The sequence below is a fragment of the Vigna unguiculata genome, chromosome 1 (genome assembly GCF_004118075.2).
Source record: "Vigna unguiculata cultivar IT97K-499-35 chromosome 1, ASM411807v1, whole genome shotgun sequence".
NCBI classification, from domain to species: domain Eukaryota; kingdom Viridiplantae; phylum Streptophyta; class Magnoliopsida; order Fabales; family Fabaceae; genus Vigna; species Vigna unguiculata.
Window position 1 is genome coordinate 62,792 of NC_040279.1, and position 25,309 is coordinate 88,100.

The following is a 25,309-nucleotide window of genomic DNA, read 5'->3' on the forward strand; positions in this document are numbered from 1 at the left end:
AAACCCGCAACAGATAGAAAATGGATATTAAAAATGGATACCCGCTACCCGTGGGTATGGGTATTTTTGATACCTGCATGTTAACGGGGCGGGTACGGATATCATAGTATCCGTACCCGTGGATACCCGTACCCGCTAAACTTTAATTCAGAAAAATTATTACCCCACAAATGAGTCAAAACATTATGAGTCTTCATTATATTAGTAAAAACTTTAATTCAGAAAAAGTATATATATATATATATATATATATATTAGTAAAAACATTATGAGTCTTCATTCAATAATGGTGGTCAGATTCTTAGCCCACAAATGAGTAAATTACTTTCATATACTGTGGAGGCATTGATGTGTCTTTAAGACTGGTTATGGACCAATATGGAAGGTAATGAAATTAACATTTTTACTTAGATATTTTAATTAAATGATTGTTATAAATTTTTACTGAACTCCTTATGTTTTAAGGCTCTTCTAGATTAAAATTGGACAACATGAAACTTTATACAATGTTGCAAGAGGTGGATATTGATTAAGTTAGTAATTTCTTTAATATTTTATTCAAAAATAAACTACAATATAAATTGGTAGTGATTTTTTATTTGTTTGTTTTTTAAGAATCAATCGGAGAAAGGGAACTAGTCGATCCAAACAATAATTATGGTTAAATAATTATTTTTTAAAATATTTTTGTAAATACCCGCGGGTACCCGTGGATACCCGTGGATATGAAAAAAATAGACGGGTACCCGCATAACGGATACCCGACGGATATGGGTACGGGTACGTGGCGAATATTTATTTAGCGGGTAGGGTACGGGGGAACTACTACCCGTACCCTACCCGCCCCGTTGACCTCCCTAAACCATAATATTATTTGTAACCAATTCATTTATTGATAAACAATTAAAAAACAGAATACATTATTATTTCATCTAACAAAATATTTATAATTATTTGTAAGCAATTTTAAAATAATTTATTAAAAAATATAATATATTTTTATTCCAAGCAACAAAATATATAAAATTATTTGTAACAAATTTTAGAGTACTTCATTAAAAATTATAACCACAAATGTTAAAATAACATTGATTCATCCCAATTCTAATAATATCTAAATATTTATTATTATTATTCATATATACAATAATATTATATAATGACATATATAAAATAATTATTTACTCCAAATATAATAATATTTTTATTTTACAAATACAAAATAAAAAAGAAATATAGCACCGTGCGTACATGCACGGATATGGCACTAGTTACTATTATAAGTAAATATAACTACGTACTTTTAATTACATGATGATAATAAATTAATTTTCCTTAATAATATAATAAATGTAACCGAAAAAATATATATAAGCACCCGTACGCGTAGGCAGGTCTAATTTCCAAAACAAAAAGGCGGGGTATAAGAGGGAATTACATGGGTTCCGAAAGTAATTGCCTATTAAAGGATAATAGAAGTGCAACCCACCCGAACCCGAAAGGGCACATGTTTTCGGAACAAATAAAAGAACAGCAAGAATGGAATAAAAAGAAGTTTCAGCGTACCAGAGACGAGTTGTTTGATAAAAAAACGAAAAAGAAAACAACAGAGGTGGTTCTAGCCCTACAACTACAATGGCTGACACGCAAATCATTCCCCCGCAGCATGACCTCGATGCCAAATGGGACGCCTGCCTTGATCTCACCGTTCGTCGCCTCGTCTACTCCTCATCTGCCGGTGCATTTGCCGGTCTCTTATTTTTCAGTCAGTACCATATTTCTTTCATTCATTTATTTTCCGAGTATGCTGAGGGTTAGGATTTCAATCCGAAGGAAATCCTATGTGCTTTTCTCGTTTCTGAGATGAAAGCACCAGATTTATCTGCCATCATATTCTGTTATCACTCTTATTAGATACTTGATCTTCCCTATTAAATTAACCCTACACCAAAATCTAATCTCCAAATTCCTCTCAAACCTTCTACCCGTTGTCCCAATAAGAAGCCCCTAATTACAGACCACTTGGGAAGAATGCTAGATGTCACAACTTTTTGTGTCTGTTTGCTTTCTCGCGAGATTTCATTCACAGCACACAAGTTTGATATATGTGCCACATTATGTTCTGACTCTTTTGTTCAAAATTATTTTTTCTAAAACACTTTCATTCTCTTAAGCAATCAATTTATCATCCGAAATCTATTACATTTTTTTTTGAAATGTTTCCACAACAAGTGCACTGAGTGCCAAAATATAGACGAGATATGTTTTATCACATTATTTTGTTCAATTTCCCTCTACTCAAGTGCTCAGGGACAAGCTACTAGAAAATGAAAATATGCTTAGAGGATAAACACTTTCAGAGATGTTAAGAGACAAACAACTTTACGAAGCAGAAATATGCTCAGATTCCACGCCTAAACTTACAAGAATTTGCCTAAAACAAAAGTAAAGATTTAAAACACCTAGATAATGCCCAAGGGCAATTACCCCTGGCAAGATGATTGATGGTTTAGCGTGTTTTTCTGGTTCTTAGCCTTGTCTATTTTTTGTGTGAAAATCAGTTAGTGGTTGGACAGAGAACTTTCCAGTATTCTCTACAGTTATGATGATTTTAGAGGCTTCTGCTGCTGATTGTTTCTGGCTACCAGAAGTACTGCAGCCAGCTAGAAAGCAGTGTCCAAGGGTGTTACAGGCCTTCTGAGCAGCAGTGTCTTAGGTCTTATGGTTTCAGCTGAACAATTAGGGGTCAAGGATGTTGAAAGTTTGAAAGCCCGAGTCATTCTAGGATTTTCGTTTGTTCTTGATCATTGGATTTTTTGTCTTTTCTCTTTCTCTTCTTTGTACTGGCTGCCGTTGGAAGAAGTTTATTTTCTTTTTTGGGTGAATGCTTTTGGTTAAGATGGATTGTGTGTTTTTCACTTATTTATCGGCCTTCGCTTGTAGGAGAGTATTAGAAAATATTTAGTTTTTCATTAGATTATCCTAGAATATTGTGCAAGCATTTTTTGAGTTCTTTACTGATTTTTTGGGTGTTTGGTTTTGAGAATGTTTAATGTGTAGGAAAAGGTGAAAATGAAAATAGAAAACAATAAAAAGTTGGTTTCCCTATTTCCCACAGAAACTTCAGAAAATAGGAAACACATTGAAAAAGAAAATGCTTGTTCAAACCAAATGGCTCTTTATATTTCTTTATTATGTTTCCTTACTTTATATGATTACTTGGTCTCTTTCCTAGTGGACCTGAGATTGTACTAGTGATTATAATACTTGATCTAATTATTACTATAAATAGGCATATTGTGTTGGGGAATTGTAAACATTATATCCTACCAATGAATATCCCCTGATATTACTGGTAAATGTCATTCTCTTGTTTCCTTCTTTCTTGACCCTAAACCTATATTTTCTTTATTAAAAGATACTTGATCAGTTGCAAACATTATGGTACTAGCCACTCAACATCAATGTTTCGTGCACTTGGTCTATCCAACATAATCAACTAGCATAATTAATGGAGTATCTACAAAAATATCATATTTTTTTGGCTTAAATATGTTCAAGGTCCTTGCAAATACAGTGATTTTAAAGTGCTTCAAAAATTTTGGTTTTTGATCTATGTGATGTCTGTTGTCACTTGTTTTGGTTTCTGTCATGAACTTGCTGAAGCAACATGCTTTATGTTCTTTCAAATATAACAATTTTGTTTTTATGTTCTTGCAAAATATAACAATTTTTGTTCTTAGTCCTGTAAATACAGTGGTTTTCTTTCCCATGCCATTTCGTCCCTGCAAAATTTGGTGGTTTGTGTTTTTAGTCTCTGCTGCAATGCCAAGTACTACAACAAGTTAGGATGATGAACATTACAAGGATCAAAAACCAATTTTTTGCAGGGGCTAAAAGCAAGTTGGCTTATTTCCGAGAATGTAAAATATATTTAAGCCTCCTTTTTTTATTTTAATTTTAGCAAGACGATAATATTATTTGATAACCTTAGTGCTTTACCATGCCTTTGCTCAGCTGATTTGGGTTAAAATCGATTACCTATCCCCAATCCCATGCATATTTTTCTCAGTATTATTTTTTTTTTGTGCATTTTGAACGTAAATTATCAAAGTACTATTTGTTTTGCTAAATTGAACTTGCATGCTGTTGCATCTACTGCCTCTGAGCCTGTAATGGTTGTATTGAAGACCAATGTCGGTTTGAAAAAAAGAATGACGACCTATACTTTGTTGGCTCAGCATACAATTAATGACATATAAGCCAATTTGTTGGGTGAGTGTCATGAATAGTTTTGTCATTAGTAGTCCCATCTTTCGAAAATTTGGTATTTATAATCAATTTGAGCTGCTGATTTTATTTTATTTTCTTACATTATTAAACGAAGGTTAAGTTACTTCTATGTTGGTGGTTTAGTTTGGGGTTTTTGTAATGTCTTTTATTATACAATACAATCATTTTGTAAGTATTATATATCTTTATGGTTGAGACTTGTATCTTTGTGTTTGAGACTTCCTCAAATAGTTGAATCTGTGGTTGAGATTTTCCCAAATTGTTAATGTTGAATTTCTTTGCTTCTGATTACTGTACTAGGGAGTCCTGTAACTCGATGGGCATCTATTGCTTTTGGTGCTGGAGTTGGAATTGGATCTGCATATGCAGAATGTTCTCGTCTATTTGATGGCCCTCCAACAAAATTACCCCTACCTAAGGTCTCCGAAACTGCTGCTCAGGTAGGATTTGTCTTTTATTTTCTTGTGTATACATAATGCTACAATCCAATAGAAAGGTATGGGACCTTAGGCCCACTCCCTCGTTGGAAGTACGGGATTTTGGTGTTTATAGGGCATTGGGCTTTCCAATTACACAATGTTATCAATAGGAAAATATTGGTAACTAAAAGATCCTTCATGAAAATATATCGGATGCCATAACAGCTTATGGCAGTCATAATATATATATATATATATATATATATATATATATATATATATATATATAACACTTGAAGAGGTTTTAGAGAAATGAGATAGTGAAAACTTATCACTGTTACTATTTTATCACTCTTTATATAAGAAAATAATAGACAGAATACAAAGAGTCAAGACCCAGTCCTAACCCTAACCCTAAAGAAGGGATCCCATACATGATAATAAAAGACATTACATTTCAACACTCCCCCTCAAGCTGGAGCATATAGATCATATGCTCCAAGCTTGGAACATATAAATTGAATTCTAGGCCTTCTTAAAGATTTAGTTAGAATGTCTGCAAGTCGTTCATTAGAGCCGACAAACTCAATAACAAGATCCTTGGATAGTAATTTCTCTCTAACAAAATGACAATCAATTTCTATATGCTTTGTTCTCTCATGAAACACCGGATTGGAGGCAATGTGAAGGGTTGCTTGGTTGTCACAATATAACTTCATCTGCTCATTTTCACAAAATTTCAACTCTTGAAGGAGTTGTTTAATCCACACTAGTTCACATGTAGCTAGAGCCATAGATCGATATTCGCCTCTGTACTAGATCGAGCAACAACACTTTGTTTCTTACTTTTCCAAGATACAAGGTTTCCTCCAAGGAATACACAATACCCTGTGGTAGATCTTCTATCAATTAGACAACCAGCCCAATCTGCATCACAATACGCTTCAACTTGAGTACTTCCGTTGTTCTCATACAACAATCCTTGTCCTGGATTCCCTTTTACACATCTGAGAATGCGAATCACAGCATTCCAATGATCAATGTGGGGATTTTGCATAAATTGAGTTACAACTCCCACTGGATAAGAAAGACCAGGTCTTGTTATAGTAAGGTAGAGGAGTTTTCCAACCAACCTTCTATATCTCTCTAGATCTGAGAAAAGTTCACCTTGATCCTTGTTAACTTTTGATTTGAGTCCATAGGGCTATCAATGGGCTTCCAATTTGTCAGGCCTGTTTCCTCCAAAATATCAAGAGCATATTTTCTTGTGCAATGATGACACCTTCTTTTGATTGCGCCACTTCAATACCAAGGAAATATTTAAGACGACCCAGATCTTTGGTCTGAAAGTGGCTAAACAAATGGTTCTTCAATTGAGCAATTCTAGTGATATCATTTCTGTGATAACAATATCATCAACATAAACCATAAGATAAACACGTTTGTCAGGAGAAGTATGACCATAAAATACTGAATGATCCGCTTCACAACGTTTCAATCCAAAATTCTGCACAACATGACTAAATTTACCAAACCAAGCTCGAGGAGATTGCTTCAAGCCATAGAGAGAATGATGTAACTTACAAACTAACCCAACTCCCCTGAGCAACAAACCCAGGAGGTTGCTCCATGTATATCTCCTCTTCCAGATCACCATGAAGAAAGGCATTTTTAATATCCAACTGATACAGAGGCCATTGGCGAATGGCAGCCATAGCAAGGAAAAGACGAACAGAACTGGTTTTAGCCACAGGAGAAAAGTATCACAATAGTCAAGGCCGTAAACCTGAGTATACCCCTTAGCTACAAGATGAGCTTTGAGTCGATCTACAGCACCAGTAGGACCAACCTTAATAGCATAGACCCATCTACAGCCCACAGGCTTCTTACCAGGAGGAAGAGAGACAAGTTCCCAAGTCCCACTGTTCAAGTGCCTGCATTTCATCAATCATGGCTTGTCGCCATCCAGGATGACCAAGTGCCTCATCAACATTCTTAGGAACCTTAATGGTAGACAAGGAGGAAACAAAGAGAAATATGGAGGAGACAAACGATGATAACTCAAAAAATTATAAATAGGATGTGGATTACGAGTAGAGCGAATACCTTTCCAAGGGCAATAGGCCAAGTATGATCGGAGTCAAGAGAAGACGAAGAGGATGAAGGATCCATGATTCGAGAATCTGGTAGAGAAGGATTTGAGTCCAAGGATCTTCAAGAAGGAAGGAGTCATTGGAGTGCGACGCTGATATGTGAGAAGAGGTGGTTGAACAATGTCATTGTCATTTTGAGTGGGAGGTTGAGTTTCAGGAATAACCAAGGGATCACATGATGGTAAAGGAAGGACATGTTGAACAGATGAACTCTCCTCCATGGAGGACAAGAAAAAAGGTGTGTCCTCAAAGAATGTAACATCAGCAAACATATAATACCTTTTGGTTGAGGGAGAATAACATTTATACCCTTTCTGAAGGCGAGAATATCCCAAAAAGACACACTTAATAGCCTTTGTAGAAAGTTTATCAAGACCTGGAGAGACATTATGAACAAAACAAGTACATCCAAATACACGTGGAGAGACACGATACAAAGGATCATTTGGAAAAATTATCGAGTGAGGAACTTTATTTTCAATAGAAGAAGAAGGCATCCTATTGATTAGAAAACAAGCAGTGAGGACTGCATCTCCCCAATGATGAACAGGAACATTAGTATTCAACATTAGAGAGCGTGCAGTTTCGATAAGGTGTCTATTCTTTCTTTCGGCTATGCCATTTTGTTGTGGAGTATGAGGACATGTTGACTGATGTAAAATTCCTTGGGAAGATAAAAATGAGGAAAACGCAGTAGAAAAATATTCCTTAGCATTATCACTTCTGAGAATTTTAATTGTCTTCCCAAATTGGTTCTTAATTTCATTAAAGGACACAAATATGGATAAAAGTTCATCTTTCTTTCATTAAAGAACCCAAGTACATCGAGAGAATTCATCAATGAACGTTACAAAATAGTTAAAACCAAAAGAAGTGACACGACTTGGTCCCCAAATATCGAATGAACGGTAGAAAAAGCAAAATTACATCGTGTCTCAGACTTTTTAGGGAAGGAAGATCTAACATGCTTTCCTAACTGACACGATTCACAATCTAAGGCTTGAATGTGTTTGAGACTTGGAACCATCATCTTCAACTTGGACAAACTTGGGTGACCCAAACGATCATGCAAAAGTTTTGGGGATGAAGTTGCAAAACAAATATTGAGGAGCTTGGTTTTAGGAAATAAAGTCCCCGTGACTCATGTCCTTCTCCAATCAGACGACCCGTACCATGTTCCTGTATAGCAAAGGAATTAGCAGTAAAGGTTACAGAACAATTTAAGGAACGAGTCAATTGACTCAAGGAGATTAAATTGTAAGGACAATGAGGAATGTACAAAACAAGTTTAAATTTAGTGAAGGAGATAAAGAAACTTTGCCAATTCCTTGAGATGCCACTTTGGATCCACTTGCAACAGTAATAAAATGAGGAACTTTTGGGAGAGGAAATGGAGGAAAATGAGGAAATGTTACCAGAGACATGATCTGAGGCACCTGAACAAGAATCCATGGACTAAGACCTTCCACAGATTGAGAGATGCATGCAGTTGACATTGAAGAGGATGGGCCAGGATTGTTGGATTTCTCAGATTTGTACCTCAAAAATTCTTGGTACTCTTCATCAGAAATTCTAGATTCTGAATGATCAGACTTGGACACATGAGCAGCTTTATCAGGAAAACCATGTAAGGAATAACACTTGTCTTGGGTATGGCCCATTCTATTACAATATGAGCATTGAGGACGCCCACTTCGACCACCACGTCCTCCACGGTTGCTCCGACCTCCTCCTCTTCCTCGTGGTGCTACCATTGCTGATGTTTCAAAAACATCAGTTGAACTTTCATCTTTGACCAATGTAGGTACACGAAGAAGTCTAGTAACTAAGTTGTCCATCGAAGGGATTTGATCACCAGCTAAAACTTGATCACGCACATGATCAAAAGTCAGTGTACAGGCTCCTCAAAATTAAGACCATGTAAAACTTATCAAGTTTTTTGTTGATATCTTCTAATGAATCAGCCACAAAAAAACTCTTCAATTCTTCTACTGCAGCCCTAGCCTTTCCTATATGAGAAACCATATCATGATTGATTTGTTTGAGTGAGGCTACTCTTTGAGTTGCATCAAAGAGGCGTTGAATGTCGTTAGCAAAAATGTCTTGTGCCCTTTTCCAAAAAGAGAAGCATGTCTTGTAAGGTCTCAAAATGTCTAAGACCCCTTGCTCAACCGATTGCCATAAAACAGCACACAACTGAAAATCCAATTTCTGCCACTTAGGTTTCTCTTCCTCTGAAATAGTAGAGACCTCTTTTTCAAGATGATCATGATAGCCTTGACCAAGAAACCACAACTCCACCGAAGCTGACCAAGAGGAGTAATTTTTCCAGTTCAGTTTTGCAGAGGTAATAATAGGAGTAGCTGATAGAGAGGGAGACATTCCACCCGTAGAAGCCATTAAAAAAAAACTTAACTTTTGAGAAGAAACCCTAGGTTCAAGCTATGGCCACCAAAACAGAAAAACAAGAGCAGGAATAAGCCCAGGAGGCCGCGCATGGTGAACACGCGCTTGAAGGTCGCCAGAGAGTGGCGCACGTGGCGGCGTGTGCGGAGGTTTCCGGGGACGTGACTTGCGGGGATGGGTTGCGCTCCTCGAGGCGCACCTAACCCTGACTTCGCCGGAGTAGACTCGCCAGTGGTGACGACGGCGGACGGCACGTCGGACGGTGGCGGAAGACGGTAGACAACGATAGCCACTGTGACAAACAGTGAAGATGAACCAGAGAAGATGTTCTGGCTCTTGATACCAACTTGAAGAGGTGTTAGAGAAATGAAACAGTGAAAACTTATCACTGTTACTGTTTTACCACTCTTTATATAAGAAAATAATAGACAAAATACAAAGAGTCAAGACCCAGTCCTAACCCTAACCCTAAAGAAGGGATCTCATACATGATAATAAAAGACATTACATTTCAACAATAATAAGTAGAAGGCATAAATATAATTGAAATGCAAAAAATAATGAAAGACACCCATAGAGTTAATGATACTAACAAGCTTTAGAATTTCAAGTTTCAAGAATTATAATAAGAACAAAACATGTAATTAATACCCTAAATTTCTAATCATTTGGTTCTTTCTCAATCCCATAATAATTATCTTAAATCTTATCCAATGGGGCATATCCCTCCTCCACTTTGCCTTCAAAGAAAGCTTGGTTAAAGTTAAATAATTCTTCAGTATTTTCGAAAGTTAGAACTATCAAATCCCAATTCATCAACTTGAATCATCTCTTTGCCCTTCCTTTGTGTTGAGGCCAAAGTTGCACCTACTACTTTATTGGAAGCCTGTGAAGATCCAATAACAATACCACCACTTGATGGTTGCTTTCTTTTATTCCTTTTATCTTTGCATAAATTATTGGCTCACCAACACTTGAAGTTTCATAAACAATTGCCCGATTAAGACTAGGATCATCATTGAATACCAACTCATTCTTCCGGCTTCATTATCATTGTCATCCACTTGTCCCACTAACCACTCATTGCACTCATCAATGTCTTTAAGTACAAAATGTCTTTAAGTACAATAGGATCAATTTAATCTCTAATGTTGTATCTTTGGCCAAGTTGATGGTTATACTCGTGTTGACTTATGATCAATGAGATAAAATAGTTCAATGTGTTCTCACATGTAATCGGAGACTCCAGCCAGACTGTTTAAGTTGCGGAGCGCCTATAACTGTGGAGTTTTTCTGTTTATTTTAAAGACGTGCTAATAGCTGTACTTAGTCATAAGTTTGTGTTTATGTTTCTGGTTTAGTCCAATATATCGTGATTCTAGAGCCACAGTATAGTTGTGAGAACATATCTTATTTCCTGTTGTTTGAAGGCTATTTGAAATAGCAATGTTTGCCTGTTCAATCCAATAACAATGCTCTCACTAGTTCGATTATACTGTGTATTTTTCAGTTCTAACAGGGCGCCAGTGTGACAATATTGCTCATGGTGGCAAGTGCAACGCATGTATTTAAAGAACTAGATTGGAACATAATTAACGTACTTATTGTTTTTGTTTCCGGAATGTGCAGGGTTATGAGTAGATGCCACAACGCGAAGGTGAATCAGAATGTTCTTGTGATCGTTGATGGTTCCTTATAGCATTATTGCTCCTCCAAATGTTGCACTACCATGTTTCATAATGAACAAACATCTCGTATATTTTATTCCCTAGTTTTTACAAACATTTGTTCTCCTGTAATCTGAGCACTGTTTATGAGGCGAAGAATTGAAAAAGCAAAGGAAGTTTTCTTCAGGTTTATTTTTCTATTACTTTATTTTTTATGCGGTCCAGCTAGGTTATTTTGCCAGCCATTTTTTTCAAATTGGATTGAAAATTTGAACTGAACATTTCAGGCGATGATTATATCAGTATAATAATGGTCGGGCATGATATCTTGATAATTAATGTAATATAAATTGTATAAATAAGATTGAGAAAAGACATGCAATCTACATTGTTGTGCTTTTGTTTGATTGACCTATATATGGAGAGAGATTACGGAAAAAGGCAATATACTTCTCTTAAACCCTAACCCTAATATGCAAAAGAAATAATAATAACATAATATTACATTTCAACACTTCCTCGTTGGAACATGTAAATTGAATATAAATTGAATATGGCAATTATCACTCTCACAATTAGTCTAATCACCACATGTCCACTATCCTTTACTTCCAAAGATGTCCAACCAAATCATAACACGTGGCATAATCCTAACACACAGTTAAACCAATGGGACATTGTCACATGTCCATCATCTTCTTCCCCTCCACAAAACCACCGCATCACCACACTTCTTTATTGGACCATGGCCAATTTTGCTAATTCTTTACCCTAGACGGAATTGGCTCAACCTTCAGTGTCGTAGGTTGATCGAAGGGTCAAGTCTACTAGGATAGAAGGTTGAGTTGAGTAAACATGGACGGAAGGTCTAGCCGAGTCGAGGCTTGCCAAAGGTTGAGACTAGTCATCCCTAACCAAAGGTTGAGGTAGAAAAGAGTCGTCCCTAACCAAAGATATAAATTAGTTGGCCTTAGTCGAAGATCAAGACGAGTCAACCATCGAGATGAGTAAGACTAAGCCATGGTCGAGAAGAGTCGAAATGAACTGAAGGTCAAGCCGATTAGGTCCATGTTAAAGGTCAAGTCTCGGGCCGAGCAAAGTCAACTAAGGCTAAACGTCTAGTCGAGTCGGCTTGGTTGAAGTTTGAGACGAGTCAACCCTGGCCGAAGTTTGAGATGAGTCGATCCTGTAATAGAAGGTCGAGACGAGTTGGTCTTGGTCGAAGCTCAAGACAAGTTGGGTCAGACTGAAGGTCGAGATGAGTCAATCCTAGTCGAAGTTAAGAACTACTCAGCACAGGCCCAAGGTTGAGTGGAATAAGCCAATTCCAAAGGTCAAGTCGATTAGGCGTGTGATGTAAGATTCGAGAAATTTAAATAATTAAATAAATAATTATTTAATAAATGCGGGTAATGGAACTTTTATGGCATTTAATGTTAGGGCTTATGACATGAAATAGTACTAGCTCAAGTGGTTGAGAGTACTTGGTTATTATGAAAGGAACTGGGTTTGAGTCTTGTGTATGCCATTTGTGTATTATTGCAATTGCAATTGTTAATTGTTTAATAATATGTTGGATCCTGATGAGTGATAATATAATCCTACATGTATAGGAATTATCATGAAACATGAATTGATTGATTGGTTGTGTATTGACTTGACAATTGTATGGTTGTTTGTTCGAGAGAGTTTTTGAGACTACTAAATGTGAGTACAGTGAGGAGAGAAGGAGGTCATTGTTCATAAAGAAGAAACTTTAGAGTCCTTATGAATGCCTAAATTCTGCCATTTTGTTTAATTTTGTAGTTTCTGGAAATTTTCCAGAAACCGCTTAGCAAGTTTTCAAAGCTGTCAAGTGACACATGTGTTTTGTTCTCAGTTTCTGGACTTTTGCTAGAAACCGCCTTGCGGCACGAAATGGCCGCCAGGTGACACAACAGGAACAACTCAATTTTTGGGTTCTAGCATGAACCGTCTTGCGACGATGAACAACTGCTAGGTGATGCGAGCGGAATTGGCTCGACTTGAGATTTTTAGGTGTTCTGGCTAATTCTGGTTGGGGAAAAATGTTTATTACTAGAGAATGGAATGTTGATTATAAATAATTGGGGAATTGCGAGGTGATTGAAAGTTATTGGATGAAATTTATATGTATGCAAAATAGGGTTTGAATAATTGGGGGTTTTGGGTGTAGGAAACAATCACAGTATGAATGGTGTTGTGAAGTTGCATGTGGTATACAAAATTTATTACGTGAGCTATGGGATGTGTAATTGACTGTGAGAAATTGGAGATAAGCAAGAAAATGAGGTTTAAGGAATATAGGGTTCTTGTAGGGAAGGGAAATTCAAGATTACCCAGAATTGCATGACCGCCTGAGACACGTTATTTGTCGCCAGGTGCCAACACGATGGAATATCACTCTACATGGCTGTGAGGTGCTATTGGGAGTTGGGTCTCTTTGGGTCAAGTGATTTATGAAAGTGGATTATGGGGTCACTGGGCCAAGGTTGAGTGAGATGGAGAAATACATGAATTATGAATGAGCTATCATTTTAAAGGGAAAAAGGGATGTGGAGAGTTGTGATGAGGGAATTAGTGTACCATAGGTTATGACCAAAGTCCTGATGCATAAGTTGATTGCAGAATGGCGAGAGGTTGATCCGGAAAGGGTAATCATAGTATTTCTAGTAGTAAAATTGGAACTATGCTTAAGATATACTTTATTGGTGTTGGGGATGTTCCTAAGATTAGGTCTAGCTTGTGATGAGGTTCGACTTTGAGAATAGTTTCAAAAATGGAAACGAGATAAGCAGATTGTCCTTAATTAGGCAATGTGTTGTGGATGTAAAGTATGGATCATAGTGCATGGTAGGATTACTCAACTTAGAGAGTAAGGTGAGATCTCAAAGATTGAGCAAGGTGTTGAAGTTTTCTGCAGGACTGAAACTAGTACTAGTGTAGCGCTTGTCGATGGTGTTTTGAACCGCTAACCGATAGCTGTAATTCCATAGGGCCATTGTGACGTGTGGCATCTTGCGATGGTCGTTCCGCCAGGCGATAGTTGTAGAGGTAGTGTTTTCTTAGGTGCGAGACGCCTGACAGCAAGATGCTTCCGCTAGGCGGTTTGCAACTGGTTTTCGCCTAGCGGCGCTCAGGCAACACCAAGTGATTACGTAGGGGCAGTGGTTTGTTTCTTCTTGTGCATAGGCGTGGTCTACAGGGCTTTCGGTGATACCTTAAGGATGAACTTAGCTGGATCATCCCTTGAGTTTTGGCTCGGGATGGAGGGTAAACACGTGACATTCCTTGAGTTGTGGCTCAGAATGACATCCCTTAAGTTGTGGCTCGGGATAGAGGATGAACATAGGACATTCCTTGAGTTGTGGCTCAGAATAGTGAGTGTTACCAGTGTGAGTGTACAATTGTGGCTCATATGGAGGGTCTCCACTCGATTGAGTAATCATAGGATGTGGCCAGTGATGTGCTAAACTTCTGTTGAGAGTACGAAATTAGGTTTGTATTGGGAACTCCACTTGGCGTACGAAGTGTGGTTCGTAGCATGATATTCCCTCACGTGTTCCTACAAGTTGTGGCTTGTAGATGGTGGAACCACGAGTTGTGGCTTGTGGTGGCAAGTATTAAGGGTATCATCTAAAGATGTAGAATGTGGATAAACATGGTGGTGGCCATGATTTGTGGAATCAGAGGATGGAGTTCTCTGATGAGTGTTTGTGCTTTTAGTTGTGATTGTATATATATATATATATATATATATATATATATATATATATATATATATATATATATATATATATATATATGTAGCTCACTCTATTTGCTTGTGCTTGACGATGATCGTGTAACTGGTTACACGAGAGCATGATGTTGCAGGTGGTTCTGGTGAGATATAGCATCGGAGTAGGGCAGCCTGGGGATTTTATGGTTACAACTTATGCTATTTTGTAACTCAATTTATAATTAGTTTATGGAGATGTAAAACTTGGAGTTTAATTTACGGCTATTATTATGACGCTTAATGTATGGTTTTTATTTTTCCCGCGTTTTGGGAAAGATAGTATAATAAATGCGATTTTATTTTTCTCTATTATTTAAATTAATTAAAATTAGTAATATCCGATCGGGATGTTACATGTGCCAATGGCCAAGCTGAGTGGACTCAAGCCGAAAGTCGACCCGAGTCACTCAAGCCAAAGGTTGAGCCATGTTAGTTTGTGCCAAAGGTCGAGCATAGTCGCCTGGGTCAAAAGGGTGATATGAGTCAACCTGGGTATAGATAGTTGAGCTAAGTCTATTTGGCCAAAGCTCAAGAAAAGTCAACCCTAACCAAAGGTCGAGAAAAGTCAATCCTGATCGAAGTTTGAGACGAGTTCATCTTGGTTAAAGTTTAAAACTTGTCGGTGTGGGTCGAAGGTTGAGTCGAGTACGTCCACATTGAAGGTAAACTTCAGTAGATTTGGACCAAAGGTTGTGTCAAGTCACTCGGGCTTGAAGGTTCAACCATGTTCGTCTAGGTCAAACTAGTTTACTGAAGCTAAAGGGTCAAAGCCAACTCGGGCAAAAGGTTGAACTGTGTCGGCTTGACCAAAGGTCGAGACCAATTGTCTCGGGCCAAAGGTTGATACAAGTCGACCTTGGCTGAAAGTCAAGCTAAGTCAAGACGAGTTAACCCTAGTGGAAGTTTGAGACGATTTAGCATTAGCCAAAGGTCGAGTTTAATAGGCTCAGATCGAAGGTTAAGTTTAATAGGACCATATTGAAGGTAGAGCCAAGTCACCTAAGACAAAGGTCCAACCTAGCCGACCCGATTCAAAGGGTCGAGCTGAGTCAACTTAGGCAGAAGGTCTAACTGAGTCAGTCAAACAGAAAGTCGAGCTAAGTCTGTCAGACAGAAAGTCAAGTTGAGTTAGTCAAACAAAGGTCAAGATAAGTCACTCCTAAAGATAGATAGAGACGAGTAGCTTTGGTCGAAGGTTGATTCAAGTCGCCGAAGCTCATAATTGAGTCGACTTGACTCAAACTAAATATCGAGACGACTCGCCTGAGCTGAAGATCGATATGAGTCGATTTATTGGACCCATGGACATTTTCATGTGACCAACGAGGAATTCCACAACTTGTGAAATTTCAATTTCCTTCATTCTTGAGTGAATTTCAAATTTTACTATTTTAGTTATTTGAAATATCTTAAAAAACTCTAATTTCAATTTCCTTTTAATTTCATCATCCGAACAAGTTATTTTACTTCAAAGAATTTCAAATTCTCCAATTACTCTCTTTAATTGTCTCGTCCAAACACAACATAAAGAGGGCATGGGTTTTCCTTTTATGCTTGGTTATAGAATCCATAAACACATTTCAAATTAAAGCAATGGTGGAAGTGAATGTGTGGGTATTCCTTTTGGAAGTATAGTGAGCATCATTGTGAAACCAAAAGCCTATTTCTACTGGCCTAAAAGCACTGATTAAGGACTAAAACTATGCATTAAGTGGTGGTTTTTGATTTATGATAGACCTATTTCGAGATGACGCGGTCCCGACTAGGGATGTCAACGGGGCGGGTAGGGTACGGGTAGTAGCTCCCCCGTACCCTATCCACTTGATAAATATTCGCCTCGTACCCGTATCCATATCCGTCAAGTATCCGTTATGCGGTTACCTGCCTATTTTTTCATATCCGCGGGTATCAACGGGTACCCGCGGGTATTTACAAAATATTTTGAAAAACAAATTTTTAACCATAATTAGTGCTTGGTCAACAAGAACACTTTCTCCGATTGATTCCTGAAAAACAAACAAATAAAAAATCACTAACAATTTATATTATAATTTATTTTTTAATGAAATATTAAAGAAATTACTAACTTTATCAATGTCCACATCTTACAACATTGTATAAAGTTTCATGTCGTGCAATTTTAATCTAGAAGAGCCTGAAACATAAGAAGTTCATTAAAAATTTCTAACAATCACTTAATTAAAATATCTAAGTAATAGTGTTAATTTCATTACCTTCCATGTTGGTCCATAACCAATCTTGGAGACACATCAATGCCTCAACATATCTAGAAGTAATCTACTCTAATTCAATGTGGGGTAAGAATTCAACCACCTTTACAAGACTCAAAATGCTTTTTACTAATATATATATATATATATATATATATATATATATATATATATATGAGGGTATTTTTGTGAATTAAAGTTCAGCGGGTACGGGTATCCACGGGTACGGATACTATGATACCTGTACCCGCCCCGTTAACATGCGAGTATCAAAAATACCCATACCCACGGGTAGCGAGTATCCATTTTTAGTATTCATTTCCTACCTGTTGCGGGTTTTATCCGCGGATATCCGCAGGTACGAATTTTTTGACATCCATAGTCTTGACCGTCGCCGAGACGAACCGACCCGAGTTGGCTTGGGCCGACATCTGAGATGAGCCAGCCTAGGTCGGCATGGGTCGATGTCCGAGATGGACCGACGATCGAGATGGATTGGTTCGGGCCAACGAGCGAGATGGCTCGACAAGGGCCTACAGCCTAGACAGGCCAACCTAGGTCGATTGTCGAGATGGGTGGGCTAAGACCGATTGTTGAGATAAGCAGACTTATAGTGAATGTTTAATAATATATTTTAAAAAATATATTTTTCATGTTTAAAAGAAAATTCATGACCCTGGACTTTGTGGCTATGTGAGCTTTTTTGGTCCCGATGCATGTGGACCAAACCATGTGAATTGGATCAAATTGACAACTCTAATGATAGGCCATGGAAAATTCCTCGAGTGAAGAGAAGGTATTCAAATGTTAATGGCAGAAAGTTGTGGGGTATCACTATTAACATGTTAAGACGCAACTGTTGAATATATATATATATATAATTTTATACAACCAAATGATCATATAGCCAGTCTCTCATAATCACATAAGCATGTTCAGCATCCACATCCTCTTCAGGAGATCCAGGCCGGTGAGCAAATCCGTGACCTCTACCTGGGAACACCACTACTTTGGAGCCCTCTCCAATTTTCTTCTGAATATTCTGGCTTTCACTTACCACGCAAAGTGGATCATTATCTCCTAAAATAAATAATACAGGAGCTTTATATCAGAAGCAGCAAGGGATCCATCCTTGTACCGTAAAGGAGATTCCAGCACCAAAACAAGAACCATGGTCTTGCGCCAGCACCTTCAACACTTGGCCACCTCCAAAGCAGAACCCAACAACGCCAAGTTTCTTGGAAATCCTGCAGCCATAAATTCATCAACCAGCCATTTTGTCCATCTGCTAATATCTTCTGCTATCCTCTCTGGGTTTTGTCTACCAATCCACTCTTCAAACACATCTGCCTGCTCCTTTGTCCAAGGATTTCCACGAAATAAGTCTGGAACTAGAATGCTGAAATTTTTTACAATCATAAAGTGAAAACAGACACTATACAATGTACATAGTGAATTTTATAATACGTTGTTGATAAGTAGGTGTTGAGGAACATACTTGTAACCATTGCAAGCTACCCGATATGCAAAATCTCTAGTGAAAGAATCCTCCGACCCGAAAACATCAGAAAGAAGCAATAGGCCGGTTCCATTGTTATTTTTCACTGCCTTGAACAGATAAGCACGGATATTATCAACACCCTCCCCAATTGAAAGCTCTACTCCACTCACTAGCTCACATGCTTCATCATCTATCCCATCTTGCACATTCAGTAAGCTACATGATATTTTTGAGTCTGCAGCATCTTGAACAGGTCTTGGAAGATTCAAATCGCACTTTTTCTGAAAACATGCTGAAGAATCGCATTCAACAATGTAAATATACTCCATGGTCCAGAGAAGAGACTATTGTGTGAAGGAATTCAGGAGTTTATGTCTGGGATTTGGAGTCCAAAGTTGGACCCAACCCACTCCATGTATGCATGCCTTCTCAGGTGTAAAGATCAATTAAGCCATTGTGGTTTTGAGGAGGAAAGAGGAAATAAAAGCAGTGCCGTCCTCAATATGCATCCAAGTAACATTATAATATTCAATGTCATTTAACAATGAAAAACAACGTCAAGAAAGTGAGAGAATAAGAGATTAAGAGAATTTTGGTACCAACTGCGAGACATTCTAAAACAACAAAATATGAAATAGTTACATGGTTCATCTAAAACCAAAAGGTCACACCTGTAAAGGTAGACCATTTATATGCACTAACACCAGGCTTCTGAGAAAAACTCTTGGCCACTGTTTCTGTTTTCATCAATAAACAACTCCTTAAGACATCTAAGTACAAATCAATCAGCATATCACCCTTAAAATGGGAGTGGAAATGACACACCCATGGTTTTCTTACCCAACCAAGCATCATTTTGTTACAACAGCACATACAACTCTACCAATTTGAGTATTTTGAACAGAAATCATGTGATTACTGAGTCTTTCTATAACTAATAACAAAAGGGGAGAAGAACAAAGGTGTGAGGGAGCGAATAACGTACAGAGGAGAGGAGAAACGGAAGTTGGGAAGAAACGGCACTGACGGCTGAGAGGCTTTGCTATGTTTATGTTTATTCCACTACAAACACAAACTGATCCTATGCTTGTCCTTACAACTGTTGACATCCTTCCACCAATTACCTCAAACCTCCAAGAGGAATGAATGTACATAAATGCTTGGTTTCCGGGGTAGATATTTCATATTGCTTCTATCCTTTATATTATCCTTTTCCAAATCAAAATACTGCTCTATCAATATTTTAAACATATAATTACTTTTCAATTTATATTATGATATTTTTATTATTTCTAATTATAATAATTTTAGTGCCAAATATCTTGGAGTTAATAATTAAATTACGTTGGAATAACCACAATAATAGAATTGATTAATCTTATCCTGAGTAGGCGTAGTTAGACAGCCAGCGCATTTTATATCACATGGAACGTTGCGACTAACGTACTCTTGTGATGTACACTTTCTCAGTATCCACCATTGGGGTTCGGTTAAAAAAATAGGCATATTCTCTCTCACTCTCTCCTTTCCAAAGCGTCCTTTCGTATCGTAGTGTCTTTCATCAGCGTCTCTGTGATCGTCCTCTGTTCTGCTCTGTTCTCCACTCGCTATCTTCTTCTTTTTTGTTTTCTTCCTTATTTATCTTTTACATTAAAAATCTTCTTGCTTCTTACCTGTTCGTCGTCGAACGTTCTCCACCCAGAAACGATAAAATCACTTGCCCCAGACAAAGGTAGTCAAAGGTCTGAATGGATCTGTGCGCTGTCCATGCGAAGAACCTTTTCCACACAAATTCGTTTTGCCATAGACCAATTCCTTCAATTTGGGAAGGAGAGGAGTTCCTTTCAGAGTTGTTGATGGACGAGTGTTCGAGATCACTGTTCTGAGGCCAAAGCTGTACCGTAGAGGGCTTCGCCCATTTCTTGTCAGCGCCACGGGCAAGAAGAATAATGACAACTCCTCTTTCTCTTCTGGTCCGTGAATTGCTTTAATTTCATATTTACATTTTTTATAGTCAATAACTGCTTGTTTTCGACTTGGGAATTTCTTTCAGCTGTTTATTCGTCTGAGATCACAATTACATATAGCAACATCACATGCATGTCAATTGATTTAGGGTATCTTTGGGTGTTAGGGTTTGGAGAGGAAGGAGATTTGGGCAATTTTTTTTTCATTTTTAATTATTGATAAATATTCTTTAATTTTATATATTTTATAAAATTAATGTGTTCTTATACGTTAATTGTTTGTTTACTTTTATAAACAATAATAACTCTAAAAAATATTTTTGCTTCCTTTTGTTCCTTGATTTAATTTTGTCCCTCAATCCCAAGTAATTCCATGGAAATTGTAATCCTCCTTCTCTTATTAACTGCAATTGCGAAGCTTATCTTACCTTTGGTGGCCCAAGTTCCCAGTTATTTATTATTTTTATACTTGTTTGTGGATTTTTGTTTGTGCTGCTTCCTATCCCTCCCCTGGAAATCATTGAATCTAGCTCAATATTCTACTTCCCTTCGGGGGAACATAAATCAATTCTGTAAATAGCTTATCATTAGGATTTAGTAATTTATTTTAACACTTTTCCATTTTTCAATTTTTTTTTCTTAAATATCTTCCAATCTTTTGCAAATAAAAGAAACTATGATTTCTATTTAACAGATTCAACAAATGAAAGAACAGGTCCAGTCCAAAAATCAAGGATTTTGTTGCTTCTTTATCAAGTTCAGTCTAGAGCTCGCCTCTTTCCGTGTGAGAGAAAGCTTTATGAAGAAATGACGAAAATGAGGAAAGACTATAGGTTATCCCTTTGTTTAATTTGTGATGTCAGTTTTAAAATTTCCAACTTGGGTGCTATAATCATGCTTTTATAATTGTTTTGCAGTTGTGTTGCATAAATTTGCCTTCTTACAAACTTGATACATAATTGTAATTTTAGAAAAGAATTCATTATTACCTCGTGGGACATTTCTGAAGTATGGACAATATGAAATTCTAAATGTGATAGTTCTTATCTTCGAGTTTTGTGTACTTGGATTTAATTAAATACTCTGGCTGTGTCAATGATGTTTACACTGTCATCCAATTATAGACTATCATGTATGGTAAGATTTTCTTACTTTTTTAATAACTACTTTGGAAGTTATCCAAGGATGAGTTCTAATTGGTTGACTGTGTAAAAATCTTTATTACATTCTTATGCTGCTATCTTTGTTGGAGACTTGAGATATTTTTGTTCCTCTAAAGATGCTTTCTCTTCTCTTTGTTCGGAAAGGGTTGAGAACAAATGTTCTTATTATCAAATTGATCTGATATTTATTTTTCTTTTACCAAATTTTTCATGAATGGGAGTGATATTTATATGGCATACGTGAAGCAGTTCTGTCTGGTGAAAACTACTTGGTCTTCTATTGTACTGTCCTTATCTTTTCTTGGGTAGAATTTGAAGACCACTTGTTGAAAAAATATCGTAGAGAAAAGGATGGAAATTTGGATTGATCACTCAAATAAGTATTGACGTCATAGTAAAACCACACTACCTAATACCTTGTTTTCCATATTATTTTTTTTCATTTTATTGTTTTCTCTTGATAATGATATGATGTTATTGGAGTTCATTATGAATTTGTTGGTCATTACAGGCAATGATGAACGGTCTATGCCAGAAGGAGATGGTACTAGAGGAAACAATTCTGCTGATGGTAACAAATCAGATAGCAACTCTGAGAAATGTCATCATGCTAATCTGGATTGGCGTGAGTTCAGAGCAAAGCTATATAGAGATGAGCTGGTGATGCATTCATTCTAAATGGATCTATATGTAGCTCTTGCGTGCCATTTTTAAGTGGAGGGGATGAATTTCTTCAATCTTATTCTTTTTTTATGTTTTGATGATCGTCAACTTCATTTCAAAAAATGTTATTTCAAACATCAATTAGAGCCACACCTTACTTTGTTACAGTCATAGAAGCATGTTTAATACGTTCAGAACTGTCTACTCTTGATGAATTTGTCAACAATCTAGGACACTTGGTTGATTCAGACAATTATCCTACACCTGTTCTGTTAACCCAACTAATGATTTATATTGGTGACCAGGTTTTAAGCCCTATAGGCTTGATTAATACGCTTTTATTAGTATTCTTTTTACTTGTTGGTACTTGCAATACTTTTAATTATTGATGTGGACATAATCATTTATGGTTTAGCATATGTAAGCAATGTAGTGATTTACTTACTTGCACATTATATTTTGTTAATCGGTTTCTTCACTTCATTAACAGAAAGAAATATCAGATACTGACACTCATAATCAAAGTGGAACTTTGCCCGATTCCAATCCTCTTGGAACACTGTGGGCTCATCCTATTCCTGTGCCTGAGACTGGCTGCGTACTTGTGGCTACCGAAAGCTTGATGGTGTTCGCACCTTTGAAAGAACTGTTATTCTTCTTCTCAGATCCGGAACTAGACATCATCAAGGAGGGCCTTTTGGAATTATCATTAACCGTCCTCTGCACAAAAAAATCAAACACATGAAACCTACAAATCATGATCTATTAACTACCTTCTCTGATTGTTCTCTGCATTTCGGTGGACCTCTTGAGGCAAGCATGGTTTTATGAAAACAGATGAGAAGATGAAGCTTCCGGGATTTGAAGAGGTAATTCCTGGGCTATGTTTTGGATCTCGAAACAGTTTGGATGATGCTGCAGGGCTTGTGAAGAAGGGGATTCTCAAGCCCCAGGACTTCAGATTCTTTGTTGTTATGCTGGATGGCAACTAGATCAGCTGAAGATGAAATTGATTCAGACTATTGGTATGTAGCTGCCTGTAGCTCCAGTTTGCTTTGTGGGGCATTATCAGATTCTTCAGAGAGTTTGTGGGAGGAGATTTTGCTGCTAATGGGTGGGCATTATTCAGAATTGAGCCGGAAACCAAAGCAAGACATGTAGGTATTATGGTTTCAGATTTAGAGACAACTGAAGAAGGTGTAATCAGGACCATTTATCCTCCTTTCAAATAAGTAGATCTTTATTCTCCTTCCCTCTCGGTTATTGCAAGAGGAATTGTACCTTGCTGGGTTCTTGTAATTATACTTCGTTAGTATAGTTTGATGTAAGTATTACAATAATTATGTTAGCTGCATTTTACAATATACTTCAGAATTTCATCTATACCACAAAGAGCTCCAACAAACATTGAATTGGTATTTCCACAACCTATATGCGCGGATGATAATGGAATCTGCACCCAACCGCTACCCGAAAACCCCGAATTAAAAAAATCGATCGGAGGTCGGATCAAATAAGTTAAGTCGAGCTTAATTGGTTTTTTTGGACGGTTTCTGATTCAATTAATTTTGTGATAGTATTCGATCTGAGCAAGAATTACTATAGAATTTATATTTGAAAAGTTGCAAGTATAATTTATGTTGTATGCTTGCTCAAGTGTCCTTATGTCTGCATTTTAGAATATGGTTGTCTTTAGGCTAATAGCTTTTTCTATAATACTGAAGTGAAGTACTGGATACAAATTCCTTCATTTACAATACTCAATTCCAGGTTGAGCATTCAAACTCACTATTTTTTCTTGTGTAGCATCTGGTTTTTGTAAAGATTATAATGTGTGTAGGGCTTGTGAGTAGTTGTGTAATCTTTTTGGAAGAATTTGTTAGTTCTAATCAGGGGATCTGAATAGAATTATTAAAACAATTTTCTGGAAAATTGTTCACAATTGACCTCTCATTATCTGGTGGTTCTATAACACATTCACGAGTCTTTTGGAAAGGTATAACCAAAAAGTAATATATAGTGTATTTAAAGGATTATTAATAACAAAATTTAGTACTAGTTACCTCAATTAGACAAATATCAATGATAAAGTGTTCCACTAAGTATAAATATTATTATTTTTATTATTGTAACTTTTAGCTTATATAAAACTATTTTGACGATGAATACATGTGTCTCTTGTTAAGTACACAAGGACTCTTAAATTTTTTTAGCTTCAAGTTGTAAGGTCTCATTTAATAATTAAACTCGATTGAATGAAAACGTCATACAATATAATATGATGAGCGAAGATATACTCCACATAATTATCCCAAACTACTCAGGGGAAACCAAGGCACACCAAAATAAACACTTAATATTCAAAACAAGGTAATACATGGGTCATGGCCCTAAATAAAACTTGGAGAAATGGAGACCATCCCAAAGGAGCTAAGCAGCGGAATCATCGTTTCCCTGTTGACCTCGGGTACCTCTCGCATCTGCTCACATCAATAAATTGATGATCATCGCAAAAGGAGAAAGACCACACATACAACCAAACAAGCAAAAGGATAAGCAAGAATGAAAATAGTTTGTCATACAGTTACATGTTATGACTCTTCAAACAATACACTAAGACTCAAACACGACTCATCCGAATACATATAATTAGTCAGATTCAGCGGATGCTTGCACTTGTGGTGGACTTCCTGCTCTACCGAGCGCTCTCCACCGAGCTAAATGTTACAATGTTTCATCCCCACACACAAGGTTAGCCCTTAATGAGTTTCAGGCCTCCTGCTACTCTCACCACTAGACTCAATACGCTCTATGTGAGACTAACTAACTCTATAGAGTGTCAGGATGCAATCTTACCTTGAATCCTTACTAAATTATATAGATGGGACACCACCATGAACTCCCACTAACAGGGTCATGGAATTACGTCTCGACCAAACTGAGGCACCACCATGAGATCTCACCTAGAGACCATGGAATTACGCCCTAACCAAAATGAAATCATATTCCACCCACCAAGTAAATACTCATCATGCATATAAATCTCA

The 25,309-nt window shown here is 37.1% G+C and overlaps 3 protein-coding genes across 3 annotated transcripts; 2 read left to right on the forward strand and 1 right to left on the reverse strand.

The window, feature by feature from the left end:
• Positions 1-1,481: 1,481 nt before the first annotated feature.
• LOC114187231 (MICOS complex subunit Mic10-like) lies at positions 1,482-11,130 on the forward strand. Its single transcript, XM_028075424.1, has 3 exons — positions 1,482-1,765; positions 4,594-4,733; positions 10,901-11,130. The coding sequence occupies exons 1-3, from the start codon at positions 1,636-1,638 to the stop codon at positions 10,910-10,912; spliced, it is 282 nt and encodes a 93-aa protein (XP_027931225.1). The 5' UTR covers positions 1,482-1,635; the 3' UTR covers positions 10,913-11,130.
• Positions 11,131-17,805: 6,675 nt separating this feature from the next.
• Positions 17,806-19,676, reverse strand: LOC114174903 (carboxymethylenebutenolidase homolog). The gene is given in 4 exon segments (XM_028059640.1): positions 17,806-18,213; positions 18,216-18,367; positions 18,467-18,761; positions 19,455-19,676. Coding segments are annotated over 4 exon segments (978 nt in total). The 5' UTR covers positions 19,624-19,676; the 3' UTR covers positions 17,806-17,851.
• A 229-nt stretch (positions 19,677-19,905) lies between these two features.
• On the forward strand, positions 19,906-23,674 carry LOC114185176. The gene is given in 8 exon segments (XM_028072747.1): positions 19,906-20,287; positions 20,290-20,442; positions 22,111-22,259; positions 22,753-22,873; positions 22,876-23,088; positions 23,091-23,231; positions 23,234-23,260; positions 23,263-23,674. Coding segments are annotated over 8 exon segments (1,035 nt in total). The 5' UTR covers positions 19,906-20,217; the 3' UTR covers positions 23,424-23,674.
• The last annotated feature ends 1,635 nt before the right edge of the window (positions 23,675-25,309 follow it).

Excerpts from the sequence above, each read along its gene's own strand:
- LOC114187231 (XM_028075424.1), top strand. The coding sequence starts at position 1,636 with ATGGCTGACACGCAAATCATTCCCCCGCAGCATGACCTCGATGCCAAA. Across the intron at positions 1,766-4,593 it reads TGCCGGTCTCTTATTTTTCA|GGAGTCCTGTAACTCGATGG; the intron begins GTCAGTACCATA and ends TTACTGTACTAG.